At 40.8% G+C, this 21028-nt stretch overlaps 2 protein-coding genes across 2 annotated transcripts; both read left to right on the top strand.

The window, feature by feature from the left end:
* The first annotated feature begins 215 nt into the window (after positions 1-215).
* Positions 216-1106, top strand: TAS2R4 (taste 2 receptor member 4). Its single transcript, XM_014479895.2, has one exon. It carries the CDS (start codon positions 216-218, stop codon positions 1104-1106), a length of 891 nt encoding a protein of 296 aa, XP_014335381.2.
* Positions 1107-12033: 10927 nt separating this feature from the next.
* TAS2R5 (taste 2 receptor member 5) lies at positions 12034-12913 on the top strand. Its single transcript, XM_014479897.1, is given in 2 exon segments — positions 12034-12605; positions 12607-12913. Coding segments are annotated over 2 exon segments (879 nt in total).
* The last annotated feature ends 8115 nt before the right edge of the window (positions 12914-21028 follow it).

Raw genomic sequence — 21028 nt, 5'->3', positions numbered from 1 at the left:
GGACATGAATGAAGAAATAGTAATACAATCCTTGGAAGATTTGCATCTCAGTAAAAGCAGCTGGCTCTTAGACCACTAATGGTTCATTTGCCACAGTGGGGAAATTAAAATAGGAAATATCTTTTCTGGCTTGGTACTGGTGCCTACTTGTACATTACAATATTTTCCCTGCTCCCACATCAGCACTGCATCTCCTGAGTCCTCAATGAGTAAAGATGCTTCGGATAGTCTTTTTTTCTTCTGTCGTTGTCTCTGAAATTTTAACTTTTGTAGGACTCATTGTGAATCTCTTCATTGTAGTGGTCAGTTACAAGACTTGCATCAAAAGCCACAGGATCTCTTCTTCTGACAGACTCCTGTTCAGTTTGGGCATCACCAGATTTTTTATACTGTTACTGAATGTTGTTGTCATCATCTCTCCAAATGTGGAAAGGTCAGTCTCCTTATCCTATTTTTTTCTGTCATGTTGGATGTTTTTGGACTGTAGTAGTCTTTGGTTTGTAACCTTGCTCAACGTCTTGTATTGTGTGAAGATTGCTAACTACCAACACTCAGTGTTTCTCCTGCTGAAACGAAATCTCTCCACCAAGATGCCCCGGCTGCTGCTGGTCTGTATGCTGCTTTCTGTCTTCACCACTCTCCTGTATGTTATGCTCAGACAGTTGGCACCCTCTCTTGAATTTGTGACTATGAGAAATGGCACAGTATTTGACATCAATGAGGGACTCTTGTCTTTGGTGACTCCTTTGGTCTTGAGCTCATTTCTCCAATTCATCATTAATGTGACTTCTGCTTCTTTGTTAATCAATTCCTTGAAGAGACATATACAGAAGATGCAGAGAAGTGCCACTGTTCTTTGGAATCCCCAGACTGAAGCTCATGTGGGTGCTATGAAGCTGATGATCTGTTTCCTCGTACTCTACATTCCATATTCAGTTGCTACCCTGGTCCATTATCTCCCTCCTTCTATAGGGATGGATTTGAGAACCAAGTCTATTTATGTTATTATGTCCACCATTTACCCTCCAGGACATTCTCTTCTTATTATTCTCACACATCCTAAACTGAAAACAAAAGCAAAGAATATTCTTTGTTTCAGTAAATAGTGGGATTTCAATAATAAATGGTGCTAAAGTCACCTCAGGGGGAGCAAGATTTTCTTTGTTGGTAGTTTTCCCAATGATCTGAGAAATTCATTTTTGTAATTACTGATCTGACTCCATAAACCTTCAAGTGCCTGTATTTCAGTTAATTCTACAATATATTGTTTAGTAATATTCTAAAATCAGGCACTTTCTATAAGGAACTTGTTGGAGGCATTGCTTATCATGTGTTTTGCATGGGCATCACATCCCTGGATCATGGAAATCACCACACTGTTCCACTGGCTACTGAAGTGTAATGGGTAGTTCCCCCAAATTAAGCAATATATTAGAGGTCACTTCATTAGTTAAATTTTTGAAGTTTAGCTGAGGAACCCTGAGTAAGGGATCAGCAATGGGTAAATGGTCATCGGGAGCCACTCAACTGGCTTAGGCATAAAAAGAGGGTACAGTGAGAAAAAGAGGAAGGGAAAGTTTCAGAGAGACAAGAGAGGAAAGAGAAACATCAAAGGAGATAGGTGTACATTATGTTAGATGTAGAAAAAAGGATCCTCAACTTGCTGAGGGACAGTAACTGCCAGGACTGAATTTCTACTTTTGTTCTGGAAAAAAGGGAAGGGCCAGAATTGATGGGTGGAGGGAAGTGACCAGCATTAAAGAAGCCCAATCCAGGATGCCTTTAAGGATCTTCAAATCTGGGAAGCCAAGTTCAGAAGCATATGCCAAAGAGTGAAATCAACACATTCTGAGTGCCACATTACAAAAGATTTGACCCTATCATGATATGGACTTCGGTAGAAAGCTGAGAGGAGTCACTGGACTGGTGGTGGAAACACCTGACCTTTGGTGAACTTCTGTCATCTCTGTTTGAATTTATGTACTGAATTTTATGGGCACGGCATAATTCTCCAGAATGTTGCGCTTTCTGTTTATTTGTTTGTTTGAAACAGCAGGACTGTGGCTACAGAGGAATAGAAATCTGAAGTTGAAATACTGATGTTTTGAAATGGGATTTGGGAAATAGTAATTTATATAGTTTTTTTTGTGTGTTTACAGGATATGTAATATTTATACATCTCAAAATGATCTTATTAAAATAACATTTTCCTTATTAAAAATTATCCCAAGAAATCTCCAAATTTTACAGTTTACCTGATATTTCTCATCCCAGCCACCAGAATCTTGACTAGAGTATTCAGTAAGATTACCCAAACCAATATTTTATACTCCAAAACTTGGAGATATCTGTTAGATTAGAATCTGAAGATTAGGAGATAAAGGATTGCTGAGAGTGATTAAGCTACACTATGACATCAGAACTCTAAAGGAATAGCAGAAAGCCTGATGGACCCCAACATCTTTTCTTTTCCCCCATAAATTCATAGTTACAGAATTTTTAGCTACTTAGAATTCTGGTAGCTTTCTCTTGTAATTAGGTATTGCCATATGATTGAGTTCTGCCAATACAGTATGAGCAGAGGCTGTGTATATGATTTCTAGGTGGTGCCCCCAGAATGGGTGTTAATAGATGCTTGCCTTCCTTTTCCCCCTTCTCCTTTCCTGTGGGCTGGAACGCTGATACAGGGATTGGCCATCTTGCATCACAGATGAGGTGACGGCCTGGGGATAGTGGAGCAGATTTTCATCCTAGACTTGGCTGTTTGGTTCCTAACACTGTGGAACTGCCTTACCTTAACTCCAGGACTGTTTATGAAAAATAAACATCTCCATTCTTTTCCACTCTATAGTTTGATGTTTCTATTGCCATACTCAAATAACTTATGCTATACCGTAAGTATGTACAATAGCATATATCTTTATGATGAAGTAATGTGTAGCTATTTACCATTTTATAGTCAAGGAATATTTTTATATGATCTGGTAAAATACTTATACTACTAAATGAAATAAAAATAAATAATGCATATGCAAAAAAATTGAAAACAACAATTTTTTTAGGTAGAAAGTTTTGTTTTGCTTCCCTGGTGGCTTAGATGGTAAAGAATCTGCCTGCAATGCAGGAGACCCAGGTTCGATCCCTGGGTCACGAAGATCCCCCAGAAAAGGGAATGGCAGCCCACTCCAGTATTCTTGCCTGGAGAATTCCATGGACAGAGGAGCCTGGTGGCTACAGTCCATGGGGTTGCAAAAAGTCGGACACAACTGAGTGACCAACACTTTCACTTTCAGAAAGTTTTGAGAAATTCCACCCCCCCCTCCCAAGTTTCCAAGTTTTCTATGATGAACATATATTTCTTTGATAATCAGAACAAACTACATACTTTAAAATATAAACAGTAAGAAATTATCTGTCTGTCAATCTATCTAAAGGAGCTATGGGGTCTTCTGATGTCAAAATTCTATTTTTCCTCACTAAGAAAGGCTGCGTGAATAACTGTTCTTCGAGTTTATCTGGATTCTTTTTCTAGTATTGACAAAGTTCTGCTAATTCATTTCTTGATTGTCTTATATTGTATTCATTTATTTCCTATTTGGACTGGATATATTGGTTTTGTATTAGGAATTTTTTTTTCCTTTAAATCTTTTTTTTTTAATAATTTTATTTTATTTTTAAACTTTACATAATTGTATTAGTTTTGCCAAATATCAAAATGAATCCGCCAAAGGTATACATGTGTTCCCCATCCTGAACCCTCCTCCCTCCTCCCTCCCCATACCATCCCTCTGGGTCGTCCCAGTGCACTAGCCCCAAGCATCTAGTATCGTGCATCGAACCTGGACTGGCAACTCGTTTCATACATGAGGAATTTTTTAAATTAGGTTTTGCTACTTGAAGAAAGTCTAGAACCTTCCCTCACCTTGAGACTCTTTCTTCAAGCTGTTTCTTGAGAAGAGTCACTTTCTGAAATGAATGGCAGGCACCAGGACAATGTCTGTATAACATCATGAAATATTCACTGTGGTAGCTATAACTGGGGAATTTGTTACTAAACTTTTAACTGCTACAAGTCCAAATATTCTCTGGGCTACATTTTCACATGCTGTTTTATTGGTTCCTCACAATTTCTTTGGTAATGTAGGTGTCATTATGCCCATTATATGACTGGGAAAACTGAGGTACAAACAGATAAAGTAAATGACTCATAACAGTAAAACTAGGAGAGGGTAGACCCAAGGCTCCAATTCATCTTCTGATTCTAAAATACAGTTATTTTTCCCCTGTGTCACAAGATGACTGGGAAGACATAGTGACAGAGTAGAAAAATGTCCAATTATAAAGCTTTATTTTCTAGGACAATAAAAAAGTATTCAAAATGATGTCTGAAGCCGGATGTATCCAACCTGAAAATCTCACCCTAAGGCTGCTAGAATTTATATTTATCTATTTATCTCTATCTGTCTATTTATCTGAGAGAGGTAGGGGAGATATGAAATCTTGTGGGTGCTTAGTTTCCTTCCCAAATAAGTATTATGGGATCCTGTAGATTACTGGATTTTTAGGCCCTGGAATTTGTGTGAGATATGTTTTTTAAACCAACAAGTAGGAACATTAAAGAAGAAACCATTTTACGATTTCTTTTGAATGCTACTATTTGGGAAGGAATAGGCCAATAGATGGCAACCCACTCCAGTACTTTTGCCTGGAAAATCCCGTGGACGGAGGAGCCTGGTAGGCTGCAGTGCATGGGGTCGCTAGAGTCGGACACGACTGAGCGACTTCCCTTTCACTTTTCACTTTCATGCATTGGAGAAGGAAATGGCAACCCACTCCAGCGTTCTTGCCTGGAGAATCCCAGGGACGGGGGAGCCTGGTGGGCTGCCGTCTACGGGTTGCACAGAGTCAGACACAACTGAAGCGACTTAGCATCAGCAGTAGCAGCAGGCCAATAGAAAGAGGGTGGGAAGGTAGATATAATTCATGGAAGAACTAAATAAGATTCTTGGCCTTTTCAAGTATTTTGAAGGTTTCTCTATATTGCTGAGATTTCACTTAAACATGTGACTTTGGGTTTCCCTGATCATTGTTACCAGCTTTTTTTAGTTGTTTCAGTTAAAAAACAAAACAAAACAAAACACTAACAAAAGAAAGAAGGGATTAAGAGGAAGAAGACAGTAGTGTCTGAAAGCATAAATTGAATGTAAATTTTAAGATAGCCTCAAATGCCAGAGTTTTCCAGTGAAACTGAAGCTTACTGAAAGCATTTAGAGTAGGTTTCCCAATAATGTTCTTTTTTATAAGCTCAGGCTGGAGATGTAGCCTCTCATCTGCCCACTGCTTCTCAGAGAGCGCTGGAGAAGCTGGGACTTTCTTTCGAATTTTGTATGCTTGCTTCCTGTTCTTCCTGAGTGAGTAGAAGGTGGAAGTGGTAATTTGATAAAACTCCCTAAGGAGTTAGATAACTGACCCTTGGCCAGTTTGATTCCTTAAGTAAAAAAAGGAGAAAAGAAACTCCATGGATGTGTGAGAATTTGCCTGGCATGGAAATTGACAACAGGTAGGTGATAGAAGTTAATGGACATTAGGGAGGGGAGGGAGAAGGAGAGGGGTCAGAGGGTAAGGGCCACAGCAGGGGGAGGGGCACAGACTGCACATCAACCTCCCCAAGCTGCTGGGGTGGGTGTAAGGTCAGTCTTCTTGGGGCATGCCAGTAGTAACTTCACGTCAGAACAGCTGGCTTGTTCTCTGGATGATGGCTGAGGGCTGGGTAGGGTCTGGGAAAAGGCAGGAATGTAGCTCCATGTCAGGAGGAAGGAGACTGAGGCCCTGGTGATGGCTCCATATGTGTACAACTCGCTTGCAAATGAGGTGTCTAAACACAGGGACATGATTTGTTTCATGATTTTCTGACCTATTTTATACATAAAGTGAAGTTGCTCAGTCGTGTCTGACTCTTTGTGATCCCATGGACTGTAGTCTACCAGGCTCCTCCATCCATGGGATTTTCCAGGCAATAGTACTGGAGTGAGTTGCCATTTCCTTCTCCAAGGGATCTTCCTGACCCAGGGATTGAACCCAGGTCTCCCACATTGTAGACAGACACTTTACCATTTGAGCCACCAGGGAAGTCCTATTATATATATATATATATATATATTTTTTTTAATTAGAGTATAATTGTTTTATAATGTTGTGCTGACCTATTTTAAATACAGAAAATTATTTGTCTCAGTTTGCTGCTTTCATAGTTGGGAAAATGACTATATAATTACCTGAATTCAGGGCTCTCAAGAAATAATCAAATATATTGATATTACTCAGAAAAACCTAACTCCCACTTGTTCCTCTGTATCTTTGACTTCTCTGCCTGTTTTTAAAGGCCTGTCACCTATCATCACTCTTACTGTCCAGAAATTCTGGAATTGTGTAGAGCTGATCACCTTTTTAGAAGCACCATCCCAGTTCTTATATTTGTGTACTGTGATACCAGCAGACTTCAGATGTTCCCCTACTTTGTTGACAGGAGTGAAAATGGAGAGAAATCACCAAGGAAGGAAAGAAAAATACTGCCATTAATTTGTAGGAACCAGGCTAGGTAAATTCAAAACTTTCTTCATTAGGAGGAACCAGGAGCTCTGAGAGCTTAATTGACTTGTCTAAGAACATGGCTTCTGACTGATTGAGCGGGGAGGCACACCCAAACCTGTCAGATTTTGAAGCATGGTGCCTTTCTGTGAGTGGCCCCAAGCACCCCTCTTTAAATTCCCCTTACAAGGAGCTGGTCAAGAGATTTGCATCCCATTGAGGGTTAGTGCTAGCACGGGACTATGGACACTTTACTTTGGATGAGCAGATATCCAGAACGTCCTGTCTGCCATCTCTGTCGCTCAACTCTTTTCTTAGCATGATCTTGCGAGGGGAAAACCTCCATCTCCTAAATTTCCTCTGGAAAAGCACAAGTCCCAAAATGTTAAAAATGTGATTGTCATGCGAACAGCCTTCTGTAACTGGGTTTTATGTAACTTTTCAAAAATAAAGTTTTAATTTTATTTTGCAGAAAAGTTGCAAGGAGAGTATGTAGAGTTCTTATATTCTCTTCTCTCAGCTTTTCTGATGTTAATACCTTACATAACCTGATACATTTGTTGAAACCAGGAAACCAGCATTCATACACTTAACTGTTAACTAAACTACAGACTTCATCCAAATTTTACTGGTTTTCCCATACATGTTCTTTATCTGTTCCAAGATCCAGTCCAGGATATCACATTGCAGATAGTGTTGGTCTCCTCTGGTCTATGATGTTTCTCAGTCTTTCCTTGTTTTTCATGACCTTGAGAGCTTAGAGGGTTACTGTTTGGGCATTTTGTAAAATGTCTCTTCACCTGAGTTTGTCTGATGTTTTCCTCACAGTTAGATTTGGTTTGAATGCCTTTGGGGAAGAGTACAACAGAGGTGAAGCACCCTTCTTATCTCATCACATCACATCAGGGGTACATGATGTCATCATGACTATTCATTGGTCCTGTTAAACTGGATTGCCCTAAGGTAGTGTCTGCAGGTTTCTCCACTGCCTGCTTACTCTGCTTCCCTTTCCAGACATTCTAGTTTAGAGGTAAGTCTCTACGTCTGGTTCACTCTCAAGGGAAGGGGCATTAAGCCGTGCTTCCTAGAGGGTCTCCCAAATTTTGTCTATCTTACTTATTTCTCCTCCCAAATTTTCATACTTATGGAACCAGAGAAAATAGCTTCTGCTCTCCTATCTTGGAGAAGGCAATGGCAACCCACTCCAGTATTCTTGCCTGGAGAATCCCAGGGACGGGGGAGCCTGGTGGGCTGCCGTCTGTGGGGTCGCACAGAGTCGGCTACAACTTAGCAGCAGCAGCAGCAGCAGCTCCCCTATCTGCCAGGTCCCCTCACTACCATTTACTTTTTCTGCCCCAGCATTGTTGCTGCTGCTTATATTTTTACACTGATTCTTGCTGCACACAAGCCATGGAGGATGATGTAGTTTGGCACTTCCTTCTCCCTGCAAACACCTGAATTCCAGTAGCCAAGACATGGTACCAACCCAAGAGAACAAGAACTCCACCTCTTCATAAAGTGGTGGGAAAGAAGCTGGAAAGACAATAAATATATGTATATTGATAGTTTTGGTTACACATGCTTATTAATAACATGCTTAATTTGCTCAATTTCTGAATGTTTAGATTCATACAGAGTATTAAGAGAAGAATTAATTTGCTCAGGTGAACAACTGCTATTGGCTAGTTGCCTTCTAGATGCCTTCTGATGGTGATGTGGGCACAGTTCTGGGAAGCATTGAAAAAGGCTGTGTACAGGAGTACAGAATGGTTGAGTCCCCGGGATATGTCAGATGTAGGAGATGGAGCTGGACTGAGTCTGGTAGCTTGTAGGCGGAAGGCATGTTTTGGATGAAAGTGTCAAACCTGAGTCTTTGAAACCAAAGTCTCTTAGCTGCTGCTTCTTCACGTGGCTTTCATGCCTTGGCTAGCCTCTCTGCCATCATCTCCAGCTCTTCCTCTGCTGAACCCAGCACTGGCTCATCTCTGAGATACTCATGGCTGCCTTTACATATTGGGCTTCCCTGGTAGCTCAGCTGGTAAAGAATCCACCTGCAATGCAGGAGACCTTGGTTTGATTCCTGGGTCGGGAAGGTCCCTGGAGAAGGGATAGGCTACCCACTCTAGTATTCATGAGCTTCCACTGGCGGCTCAGACGGTGAAGAATTTGGCTGCAATGTGGTGAGACCTGGGTTCGATCCCTGGGTTGGGAAGATCCCCTAGAAGAGGGTATGGCAGCCCACTCCAGTATTCTCGCCTGGAGAATCCCCATGGACAGAGGAGCCTGGCGGGCTGCAGTCCATGAGGTCACAAAGAGCTGGACACGACTGAGTGACTAAGGACATTTAGATTACAATGGTTAGGAGGAATCAGACCTGTTGAAGAATTCTATGGAAGGTGTCCACGACATGGGAGGGAGATCGAGTCAGCCCTTACTCTAGAAAACTGCCAATAGTAAAATTCACTTACTGTAAAATTAACTTATTATAATTAACTTACTGTAGAGTTAATGAACTTTCTGTTCTCTTTTTCTTATTTCTTCTTTAAGTTTGAAATAAAATGAGAAAGTAATGTGAAAAGCAGAATAGAAACCAGAGCTGTTGCTCTCTAAGCAATGCCAAGTGCTTGTTTTGTTAAACTCCAGATGTCAAAACTGAGTTTTCATGTTTTGCATGGAAAGGATCACATTTTTCTAAATTATGATAGGTAATCCAATTCTCTTTGCCAATGTAGACTATGTATCCCCTGATGAAATGAAGTAAAAAAAAAAAATAGCTGTAATCTTGAAATAATGAGTGTTAAAAAGACTTGAACCTTGTGTTAGTTGCTAGATGTTTTTTAGACAAACATTTTTCTTATTAAAGTTAACTAATTATCTCATTTCTCTATGTGGTTTAGCCTTTCTTAATACCACTTATAATCTGTCAAGAAACCATCTTTTTGTTTCTGGTGATTTTTTTTTCTTTCGAGGCGAGACTGGGCTTTCTGGATACATGTCAGTGGCTACCCTGCTTTGCCTGAGGTTCCACTGCCCAAGACCTGGAGCGGCGGGTAGGAGAGAAGGATGGTTGCACCTGCTGCCTGAAAAGTCACCATAGAAGCCTTGCTCTTGGAGAGGCTCATGCCTTATCCCAGCTCTCTGACTGGTGGCAGTTGTGGTCTTCCCCTTTGCCTCTCCACAGCTGCAGGCGGACTTCTCAGGTGCCAGGCCCTCAGGTGGATGGGGTGAGATACAACGCGTGCGCCCTGGACGCAGGGGCTGCTCGCTGCTGTGTTCCTGGGCCTGCTACACTGCCAGGCACATGATGAGCGCTCTGTGTATCTGACCTAAATGAGCTGAAATCCAATCCTACAATCCATTATATTTTTAGTGGAACAGCTGAGACCTCGAGAGGGTGGTGGCTCACTTGCAGCTTCATAGAGTGCCCCAGGTACTGCTGGGACGTGGGACAGAACTCTTTTCACTACACCCGTGCTGCCCTCCTAAGAAGCCAGCCTGGCCTTTCCCCTTCTTTCCAATCCAATTCCACTGTCTTCTCATTTCCTTTATAGTTGTTTCTAGCCTGTATCAAATACCATACTGGTTTTTCTGTTCTCTGCACAGCAAGACAAGTTTAACAGCTTAAAACAGCATACTTTTATTGTGTCATGGTTTCTGTAGATTAGGCTCCCAGCACAGCCCAAGTGGGCCCTCTGTGCAGGCTTCTCAAAAACCACAGGTAAGATGTTGGCTGGGCTGTGTGCCTTCTGGAGCTCAGGGTGCTCTTCCAAGCTCTTGGTTATTGGCAGGATTCAGTTCTTTGCATTTGTAGGATGAGGCCCCATTTTCTTGCCAGCTGTCAGGTGGGGGTGTCAAGTCCAAGCATCTAGGGGCCTCCCAGAGTTCCGCAACATGTAACACTCTCATAACATGGCAGCTGGACTCTTCAGGGCCAGAAGAAGGGCTCAGTTCCTCCTCTAAGACATGAGCTGATTAAATCAGGTGAATCTCCTTTTTGATTAACTCAAACTTGACTGATTAGGCCCTTAATTACATCTGCAAAGCCCTCCGTCTTTGCCATGTTATATTGCCTAATCACAGGAGTGACATCCCCTGTTCTTCATAGTCCTACACCTGCTCAAGGATTATTCTGGGTGTGTACACCAAGGGGTGGGAACTTTGGAAGCCAGTTTAGAATTCGGCCTCTCACAAACACATTTGCTTTTGGCTGGTCCCAAGGAAGTTGGGATCTGAACAATAAATGAAGCAGTTTCCCTGTATTTCATGATAACTGGGCTAGTCTTTTTCCCCGTCTTCAAGCCCATCTCCTTTTTCTTAAGATTTTGATGTGAGATATACGCTAAGTCAGGTGTGTGTGGATAATTAATCATAAGGGCAGATGACCTCAGAGATCCTAATTAATAGTAATGGTTTCTGTACCCTATCTCCTATATGTTTTTTTTATTATTTGCCACTTAAGTGAAATATGTTCTGGTTCTCTGATTGTCTTCTTTTCCCAGACTCCCCTAATTCTGTCTTTAATAATAAAATATATTTTGAAGTTCTGAATTTATTCAGCTTTCATTCTTACATGTTCAAAGTTCTTTTTATGAAAATAGAATTTATCCTGGGTCGTCCCAGTGCACCAGCCCCAGGCAACTGGGAGGGAGGAGGGAGGGGGGTTCGGGATGGGGAACACGTGTATACCTGTGGCAGATTCATGTTGATGTATGGCAAAACCAATACAATATTGTAAAGTAATTAACCTCCAATTAAATAAATTTATATTAAAGAAAGAAAACAGAATTTCTTTTTTATATGAATAAGCTCACATCTGGCATGGTATAGAATCTGAGAATGTTTTGATTTGGTGTCTCTTGTTGATGAGCATATATGCTAAGTTGCTTCAGTTGTGTCCAACTTATTGTGACCCCATGGACTGTAGCCTATAGGACTGTAGCCCTATGCATGGGATTCTCCAGGCAAGAATACTGGAGTGGGTTGCCATTTCCTACTCCGGGCATCTTCCCAACCCAGAGATCAGACCCATGTCTCTTATGTCTCCTGCATTGGCAGGAGGGTTCTTTATCACTAGTGCCACCTGGGAAGCCCTTATTCTATGATGTGTTAGTATCTAATGTTAACCCAATATCCTTGAGAAGGAGACTTGGTGTCTGTGATCTTTCAAATGTCTTGTTTCAGGGTTTGTTCTGTGTTCATTCAGGTGAATGCAAATACAGAGAGATTTGTAACTTCTAAACTCTTTGCTCCTGGTCAGAGCTGTTCAGTCTATGCTTGAGAACAGATTGCAGAAGGGTAAGACCAAATCCAGATTTTGTGATCTAAGAAATTGCCTTGAGTGTGGTATCACCTTCAGGGAATCTTCAGTATAGCCAGGAGCTGTATACACTTATCTGCACTAAGGCAGAGCACCTTCTGCGACAGCAGTAAGGGACTTCCCTAGCCATGCCCTCTTCTATCCTAGGACTGCTGATGCTGGTGGCAGTAGCTGAATCTCTCATTGGCCTCATTGGAAATGGAGTTCTTGTGGTCTGGAGTTTCGGAGAATGTCTCCAAACGTTCAGGGCGTCCTCGTATAACCTCATTGTCCTGGGCCTGGCGGTCTGTCGGTTGCTTCTACAATGGTTGATTATGGTGGACTCAAGTCTGTTCGTGCTTTTCCAGAGCAGCCATTGGCTTCGCTGGCTCAGTGTCTTCAGGGTTCTGGTAAGCCAGGTCAGCCTGTGGTTTGCGAGTTTTCTCAGTGTCTTCTATTGTAGGAAGATCATGACCGTTGAACACCCTGTCTCTTTGTGGCTGAAGCAGAAGGCCTGTTACCTGAGTTGCTGGTGCTTTCTGGTGTACTTCACGATCCATTTGTTACTTACAGTCAGGGGTAGCTTAGACTTCTCCAGTCCTTCCCAAGGAAACAGCAACATCTTATTCCCCATTTCAAACTGGCACTATATATGTATATTACAGCTCAATACAGAAAGTATGATGCCTTTCACGATGTTTCCTGTTTCCTCTGGGCTGCTGTGTCTCTTTGTATAGACACTACAGGAAGATGAAGGTCCATACAGCCGGCAGAAGAGATGCTCAGGCCAAGGCTCATATCACTGTCCTGAAGTCCTTGGGCTGTTTCCTTGTACTTTACATGGTCTACATCCTGGCCAGCCCCTTCTCCATCAGCTCCAAGACTTTTCCTGCAGATCTCTTCACTGTCTTCATCTCTGAGACACTCATGGCCACCTACCCTTTTCTTCATTCTGTCATACTGATCATGGGGAACCCCAGGATGAAGCAGGCATGTCAGAGAATCCTGTGGAAGACTCTATGTGCTTGAAGAGCCCAGGGCCTGTGAGCTGGAGAGAGGGGTGGTCAGGAGACTGTTTTGAGATAATTTTTTGATAGCTCTCCCAAAGAGGACTGACTTTAAAATTTTTCCTTCTTTAAAAATTTTTTTAAAATTTTATATTGGAGTATAGTTGATTAACAATGTTGTGTTAGTTTCAGGTATACACAGAGTGATTCAGTTATACATATATATGTATCTATTCTCTTTCAAATTCTTTTCCATTTAGGCTATTACACAATATTGAGCAGAATTCCTTGTGCTATACATTAGGTCCTTGCTGGTTATCTGTTTTAAATTTACCAGTGTGTACATGTCAATCCCAAACTCCCAATCTGTCCCTCCCCCAAAGTCTCTCCCCCTGGTAACCATAAATTTGTTCTCTTAAGTCTTTGAGTCTGTGTCCCTTTTGTGAATAAGTTCGTTTGTATCAATTTTTTCTTTTTAGATTCTGCTTACTAGCTCAGCTGGTAAAGAATCCACCTGCAATGCAGGAGACCCCGGTCCGATTCCTGGGTCAGGAAGATCCACTGGAGAAAGGATTAGGCTACCCATTCTAGTATTCTTGGGCTTCTGTGGTGGCTCAGCTGGTAAAGAATCTGCCTGCAATGCAGGAGACCTGGGTTTGATCCCTGGGTTGGGAAGATCCCCTGGAGAAGGGAAAGGATGCCCATTCCAGTATTCTGGCCTGGAGAATTCCATGGGTTGTATAGTCCATGGGGTCACAAAGAGTCGGACATGACTGAGTGACTTTCACTTTCACTTTTTATAAGTGGTCTCATATATTTGTCTTTCTCTGTCTGACTTATTCCACTTAGTACGACACTCTTTAGGTCCAACCATGTTGCTGCAAATGTTGTTACCTCATTCTTCCTGAAAAAATGTTTTTTTTGGACTATAGTTGATTTCTAATGTTATGTTAGTGTCAGGTGTATAGCAAAGTGAATCAGTTACACGTATTCACATATCCACTCTTTTTGCAGATTCTTTTCCCATATAGCCATTATAGACTATTGAGTAGATTTCCCTGTGCTATACAGTAGGTTCTTATTATCTATTTTATAGTGTGAATATTTCACTCTTTTTAATGGCTGAGTGAAAACTTTCCTTCTTTAACACTAAATCAACAAATGGGAAATAGAAAATACAGAATAAAAATCAGTAGTATTTCTCTCTTGATAATATGAAGTACATTATTTTCATGTATTATAGAAATCAAGCCTGGGGCTTCATGTTTGGTAAAAGAAGTGTTATGTTCTGTTTATATATAACAAATAATTCATTTCTTTTAAATTTACATATGTAAGTTGTGTTTTTCCTAACCTCTAAAGAAATAGAGGTTAGGAACAATTAATATAGTGATTATTAATTTTTATGAAATTTCATCTATCTGTTAATGTTAGTCATTTTAGATAAGTTTAATAAAAGTATCAATGGATTTTCCCATTTCTCTAGTTATCTAACTGAAAAACAAAACAAAATATATTTCTATTTGTGGAAGTTTCTTTGAGCCCTAGACCTGCCTTTTAGGATAAAAGTCAATTGGCTGCCATAATTGGTATTAAGTTCTGATGCCCAGGACCTGGGGGAAGCAAGATGGGAGTGAGGGGCACTTGCTTCTGCTCCCCAAAAGAACACTGCTCCCTTCAGAGGTCAAACCCTATTTCCTTTGGTCATTTAGCCATCCTGACCGTCCACTCTGGCCTCTCTGCAGCCTAAAGGCAGAGTTTTAGCATGCTGGGTCTTGGAGTTGAATGGAGATCATCTAGCACATCAAATCCATGACAGTAGGAACTGTGCCTGTTTTTGTTTCCTGCTTAGGTTCCTGGAGCCTAGAATATTACCTGGCCTATAATAAACAATTTCTAAATGGTTGATTTGCTGTGTGAAGTAGACTTTTAACTCCTTTTATATATTATAGAGAAAATGAGGACCAGAGAGGGCAATGGGCTGTTCCAGAGTTTCAGAGAGCCAGAACTAACTTTCCTGACTCCTATCCCAGGCTTTCTTTATATCACACTACTTTCCTAAGGAGTTAGCTTCGCATTCTTTGTATATACTTCCTCAGCCTTCTTTTTACGCTTATTTGAACACATTTTCCCTCTGTAATATAAAGAACAGTACTTGATATACTTACATTTTTTTTCATCTCTTACTAACCATGCTAATCTACTTCCATTAACGTGTTCTAACACATATCTTTTCCTTATCCAAAGCTGTGTGCTGAGGAGTGTGCTAGGCGCATGTGGATGTTGGTCATCTTTCAAGGGAGGCATAGCTCCACTGATGTCACTGTGAGTTGTGTGAGGTCAAGCACCATATTAGTCTTCTGGAAATGATAATAATCATCCTTTTCAAGTAGAGAGATACCTCTCTCTGGCTATATTTTTAGTAGTAGGATAGATTTTCCATTATGCCATGCCTATACAGCTGTCTTTTGTGACCAATTGTTGTAATAATGATAATTACCTAACATTTGTATTGGGCTTTATATCAAGTATTCTTATGTGTAGTCTATTATCTCGTTTGATTTTAATAGCAACCCTATGAAAGTGGTAATTGTTTTCCCATTATGTAGATGACAAAACTCAGGCTGGAGTGATGATTTGATCAAGATCATCAGCTAATAAAACAGTCCCAGATGTTTGAACCTCAAATCTTATGCTTTTTCCAGTAAACCTTAAATTCCTCGTGTTCATACTTGTGAGACTTCATGCTGGGATTAGTCTGTGGTATGCTGAGGTTTTTGAGTATTTTTAAACAGGTGAAATAAGCAGCTAATATTTCAAATTTGGTGTTAGTGGGATGCTTGGGAGCCAAGATCCAAAATCATGACGGACTGAAGTTTCTGTGACTTGCTTTTCTCAGGGACAGAACACTTGCATTTTCCCAGTCATCTTTTGGGATTGAATTTCCTTCCTCTTCTGTGTGTGATTTAGCTCATGATGGATGTGAGGCTACTTTGTGTTTTAACCAAGGAAACAAATCTGGAGGCAAATCTGTGCTCTTGAGTTAAATCTTGTGTAATTAAATCTTTTATAGTTTGCATTCTCAGAGCTGCAGCTGGGTCCGTGTGCATGTGCGTGTGTGTGTGTGTGGGTTCAGCTAACCTTCCTTTCTCTTATGGACTGAGATCTCTGACGGTGCAGCCTAGAGGGGAACTAGGAAGAGATGTGAGCAGTACAGAAAGGTAGAAAATGTACAGCAGCATTTTCCCATTCCATGCTCTGACGTTAGTCCCAGATGTAGTCACATTTTACCTTTTGTCTTCATTCTTCTGGTGATGACTTTCACAACACTAAATATTCTGCCTCTCTTACTTGGTTTGTTAACTTTGAACTGTAACTTTTGAATCCCATTCATCAAAGTTTGGGGATTGTCTCACTTAACCTCAAATTTATTCCCCTCTCCGATATTTGATTATTTTTATTTACTTGTCATTCTTCTGGTCACTAATTTTTATGACTTTAAATAATATATTTTTTACTTTGCTTTTTAAAATCATAACTTATGACAGTAGCTACAGAATCTGAACTATGTAGAAGGAATAAATTAGTTCTTTAACTCTCCTGTACTCTCCCCATATCCCAACTCATGTGTCCAACTTGATATGACTTAAGAATAAATTTAGTTTATTGGAAGGGAATTGGCTATCTCTTGGAACCAAAGGGAAGTCTGGAGAATCAGTAACAGAAAGAGAATCAAGGGGGTTGAAACAACTGAGAACACAACCAAATCATTCTTGAGGGACTGATGCTGGCACCACCATTCACATTTCAACTGGCAGCATGTGTCTTTGATATGGCCACTGCCTCTGTAAACATGTCCCTTTGAATTATAGAACCAAGGTCTAAAATCCTGGCTTAAGAGCCTCTGCTTGGTTGATTCTACGTCATACCTGCCATAGATGACAGGTCTTGTGGCAAGGAAAAATCTGATTGCACTTTGGTTTCTGAAACATGTATTTTTAGATTAGATGACATATTCAACAGTGACATTAAGCATCAGATTCGATACAGCTGATGTGAATTAATGAACTGGAAGGTGAGCTCAAAGAACGCTCTGAGAAGGTATCAGGAAACAGTAAAAATATGGAAATAGGAGAAACAGACCAAAGAAATTAAGCATATAGATTGAAGACAAAATGAACTGTTGGAGACAACTTACTTTCAATTAAAGAGAAAACATTAGCAATGTATGAGCATTTTAAGAACAAAGCTGAAAACTTTGCTGAGGTTCTTTCCTCTAGTGGGAGCTAGTGGAGTAGCTTCAAAACTTCAACATTCTACCTTAAATACAGTTACTATATAAGCCAGCAATTCCTCTCATAGGTATATAGCCAAGAGAAATGAGAATATATGTCCACACAAAAACTTACCAATGAATGTTCACAGCAACACTGTTCATACTAGTCAAGAAGTGGAAACAACCCAAATGTCTGTTGCCTGATGAATGGATAAACAAAGTGTGATGTGTGTGTGTGTGCACGTGCACACACATAGGCATATAATAGAATATTATTCAGCTGTAAGAAGGAAAGAAGTACTGATACATGGCACAGCGCAGATGGACCTGGAAACATGCTAACTGAAAGAAGCCTGTCAGAAAGACTTCATGATTTATGGTTCCCTTTATATGAAAGGTTCAGAATAGGCAGATCTGCAGAACAGAAAGTAAATTAGTAGTTTCCAGGTGCTGGGACTATAGGTATTGGGTAGTGACTTTATGGATATATATGGTTTCTGTCAGGGTCATGAAAATGTTCTAGAATTAGATAGTGTAGTAATTTTTGCTTAAGTCTGTGACTATATGAAAAAAACCCCACTGATTAATATGCTTAACAACACATTAAAGAAATAAAAACTTTAAATATTAGAAAATAATAAAACTATCATTATTTTAAGCAGATATGGTTGTCTACATAGAAAATCCAATCAATTAAAAATTTTTAGGAAATAAGTTAATTTAGAAAGGTAACCATATATAAGGTCAATATCTAAGAGTTAATGTGTTTCTATATTAGCAGTATGAAGCAATCAGTAAACATGAGTTTTTAGAAGACCATTTTTTTGTAGCCTCTAGTGTTCTATAAAATTCTGGGAAAGATTTAGATAGTACATGCTTCATGGTAAAAGTTAGTTTCAAGTTCTCAGTCTTGGCAGCATATGAGAATCACTTTGGCAGATTAAAAGATACCACAAATACCCAAGTCTTGCCCAAGAGCAATTCTGTTAGAGTCTCTGAGATAGGACTCAGGCATGATGTCTTTTAAGTGTGCAAAAGAGGTTAAGAAGAGTAGAGTATTAATCTCATTGTAGTTTTCTTAGCATAGTATCATTAAGATGAACTTATCCTGAATTTAAGGTAAAAGATAACTTTGAAAATCAGGTATCAACAGTTCAGGCTTTCTTTCTTTTAATAAGGTTTTGTAACTCAGCACTGGATATCTCTGAGGAACTGGTAGAAGAGTTGGGGGACTATCTGATGGCAGCATCTTTCACTCCCAGGCCCCTAGCTTTGTAAATTGGTTTTGGCTTTCCCAGTATCTCCAGAGGAATGGTAGCCAATTCAACCCTTACTCCTGAGATTCCTGTCCTGGATGTTCCCTAGATGGATCTCTTATTCTCTTCCCTTCTTCTGCCCATTTGTCAGCATCAGTGCCTGCCGGGTATGTTCAAGACTCAGGAGCCACATTCTGTCACACTTTACTGTCACAACTTGTCATAAACATATTCCTCATCCTCACTTCCTCACTCCTGATCGTCGCATTTTGACTCTTCTGTGTTAATCATGATTTCTCTAGGAGGGCAGACACTGCCTTTCCCAACCACCTTTCAACTCTATTTTCTGCATTTCCAAGAAGATTTCATAGAACCTACTCCAGTTTTGGGGATACTTGTTGAGTAATTCTCAATGTATGTTCTCTTTAAAATGTTACCTCAGTACTCCCCAGTTTTACTCTAGTTTTTTTTCATAGTACTTACCTGACATAATACATTTTAAAATTTACCTGTGTCTCTAAACTAGAATGTATACTCTGCTGCTGCTGCTGCTAAGTCGCTTCAGTCGTGTCCGACTCTGTGCAACCCCAGAGATGGCAGCCCACCAGGCTCCCCCGTCCCTGGGATTCTCCAGGCAAGAACACTGGAGTGGGTTGCCATTTCCTTCTCCAATGCATGAAAGTGAAAAGTGAAAGGGAAGTCGCTCAGTCGTGTCCAACTCTAGCGACCCCACGGACTGCAGCCTACCAGGCTCCTCCATCCATGGGATTTTCTAGGCAAGAGTACTGGAGTGGGGTGCCATTGCCTTCTCTGGAATGTATGCTCTATGAGGACAGAAATCTTTGATTTTCTCCTATGTCTTCAGTGTTTAGAACAGTAGATATTATTGAATGACCACACATATTATTGTGTATGATTGTACTGCCTTTTAAAAAATGAGCCACACTCTGTGGCCCCCCACCCTACCAGAGTTTTGCTCTCTACGGTGTTACAGTGAACATCCTTGTAAGACTCTAAAGGTAGACATCAGAGAATATGCATATGCATAGTTCTAAGGTTTATCATATGCATTGCCAAATTCTTGTGGAAGATGAACATGCACCAGAAGTGGGGTCCTAATTTTAGATAGGGTAGTCAGACAAGACTTTACTAAGAAGATATTCATTATTATTTAGACAAATGTTTATTTAATTTACTTATTTGACTGCACTGGGTCTTAGTTGTAGCATGTGAGATCTAGTTCCCTGACCAGGGATTGAACTCAGGGCCCCTGTATTGGGGGCATGGAGTCTTAGCCACTGAACCACCAGAGAAATCCCTGTATGCTTTTAAAAAATGTATTTATTTATTTACTTTTGACTGTTCTGGCTCTTAGTTGCTGTGTAGGGGCTTTTTCTAGATGCGATGAGAAGGGGCTGCTCTATTACAGTGTGCAGGCTTCTCATTGCGGTGGCTTCTCTTGTTGCAGAGCACAGCCTCTGGGGTGGACAGGCTTCAGTAGACGTAGCACGCAGGCTCCGTAGTTGGAGCTCTTGGACTGTATAACGCAGGCTCAATAGTTGTGGTGCATGGGCTTAGTTGCTCCAAGGCATGCGGAATCTTCCCAGACCACAGAGCAAACCCATGTGCCCTATGTTGGCAGGCAGGGAACTTATCTACTGTGCCACCAGGGAAGTCCAGAAAATATTTAAACAAAGATTTTAGGGAGTGAGGGAAGTAGCCATTCAGGAATCTGGGAAAAGTGTGAAAGTTTTGAGTAAAAAAGTGTCTAATGTGTTCAAGGGAGAGCAGGGAGGCTAGTGTGGCTGGAGTAGAGGTGTGGGTGATGAGGTCAAAGGGGCGGAGGGGGGGCCCATGGTTTTAGGGCCTTTATAGTCCAGTGTACACATTTTTTGTTTATTCTGAGTGAGGGGACCATTGGAGAGTTTTTAGCAGAGACAAGTGACAGAGCTTGACTTATGTTTTAAAAGAAGTTGTATTGAGAATAGGTTGAATTTAGTAAGGCAAAAATGGGAGATACTGCAATACTCCAGGTTTACCAGAGTGGTAGCAGTGGAGGCAGAGAGAAGTAGTAAGATCAGATAGACAGAGTGCCTGATGAACTATGGATGGAGGTTCGTGACACTGTGCAGGGATCAAGACCATCCCCAAGGAAAAGAAATTCAAAAAAGCAAAATGGCTGTCTGAGGAGGCCTTACAAATAGTTGTGAAAGGAAGAGAAGCCAAAGCAAAGGAGAAAAGGAAAGATATACCCATTTGAATGCAGAGTTCCAAAGAATAGCAAGGAGAGATAAGAAAGCCTTTCCTTAGTGATCAGTGCAAAGAAATAGAGGAAAACAATAGAATGGGAAAGACTAGAGAACTCTTCAAGAAAATCAGAGATACCAGGGGAACATTTCATGCAAAGATGGGCTCAATAAAGGACAGAAATGGTATGGACCTAACAGAAGCAGAAGATATTAAGAAGAGGTGGCAAGAATACACAGAACTATACAAAAAAGATCTTCACGACCCAGATAATCACGATGGTGTGATCACTCAGCGCCTGACATCCTGGAATGTGAAGTCAAGTGGGCCTTAGGAAGCATCACTACGAACAAAGCTA

This window comes from Bos mutus, chromosome 4 (assembly GCF_027580195.1).
Source record: "Bos mutus isolate GX-2022 chromosome 4, NWIPB_WYAK_1.1, whole genome shotgun sequence".
Lineage (NCBI taxonomy): Eukaryota > Metazoa > Chordata > Mammalia > Artiodactyla > Bovidae > Bos > Bos mutus.
Note: the sequence above shows the minus strand (reverse complement) of the source record. Positions and strands in the feature narration are given on the sequence as shown.

What these genes read in the sequence shown, in the direction of transcription:
- TAS2R4 (XM_014479895.2), top strand. Translation starts at nt 216, where the DNA reads ATGCTTCGGATAGTCTTTTTTTCTTCTGTCGTTGTCTCTGAAATTTTA.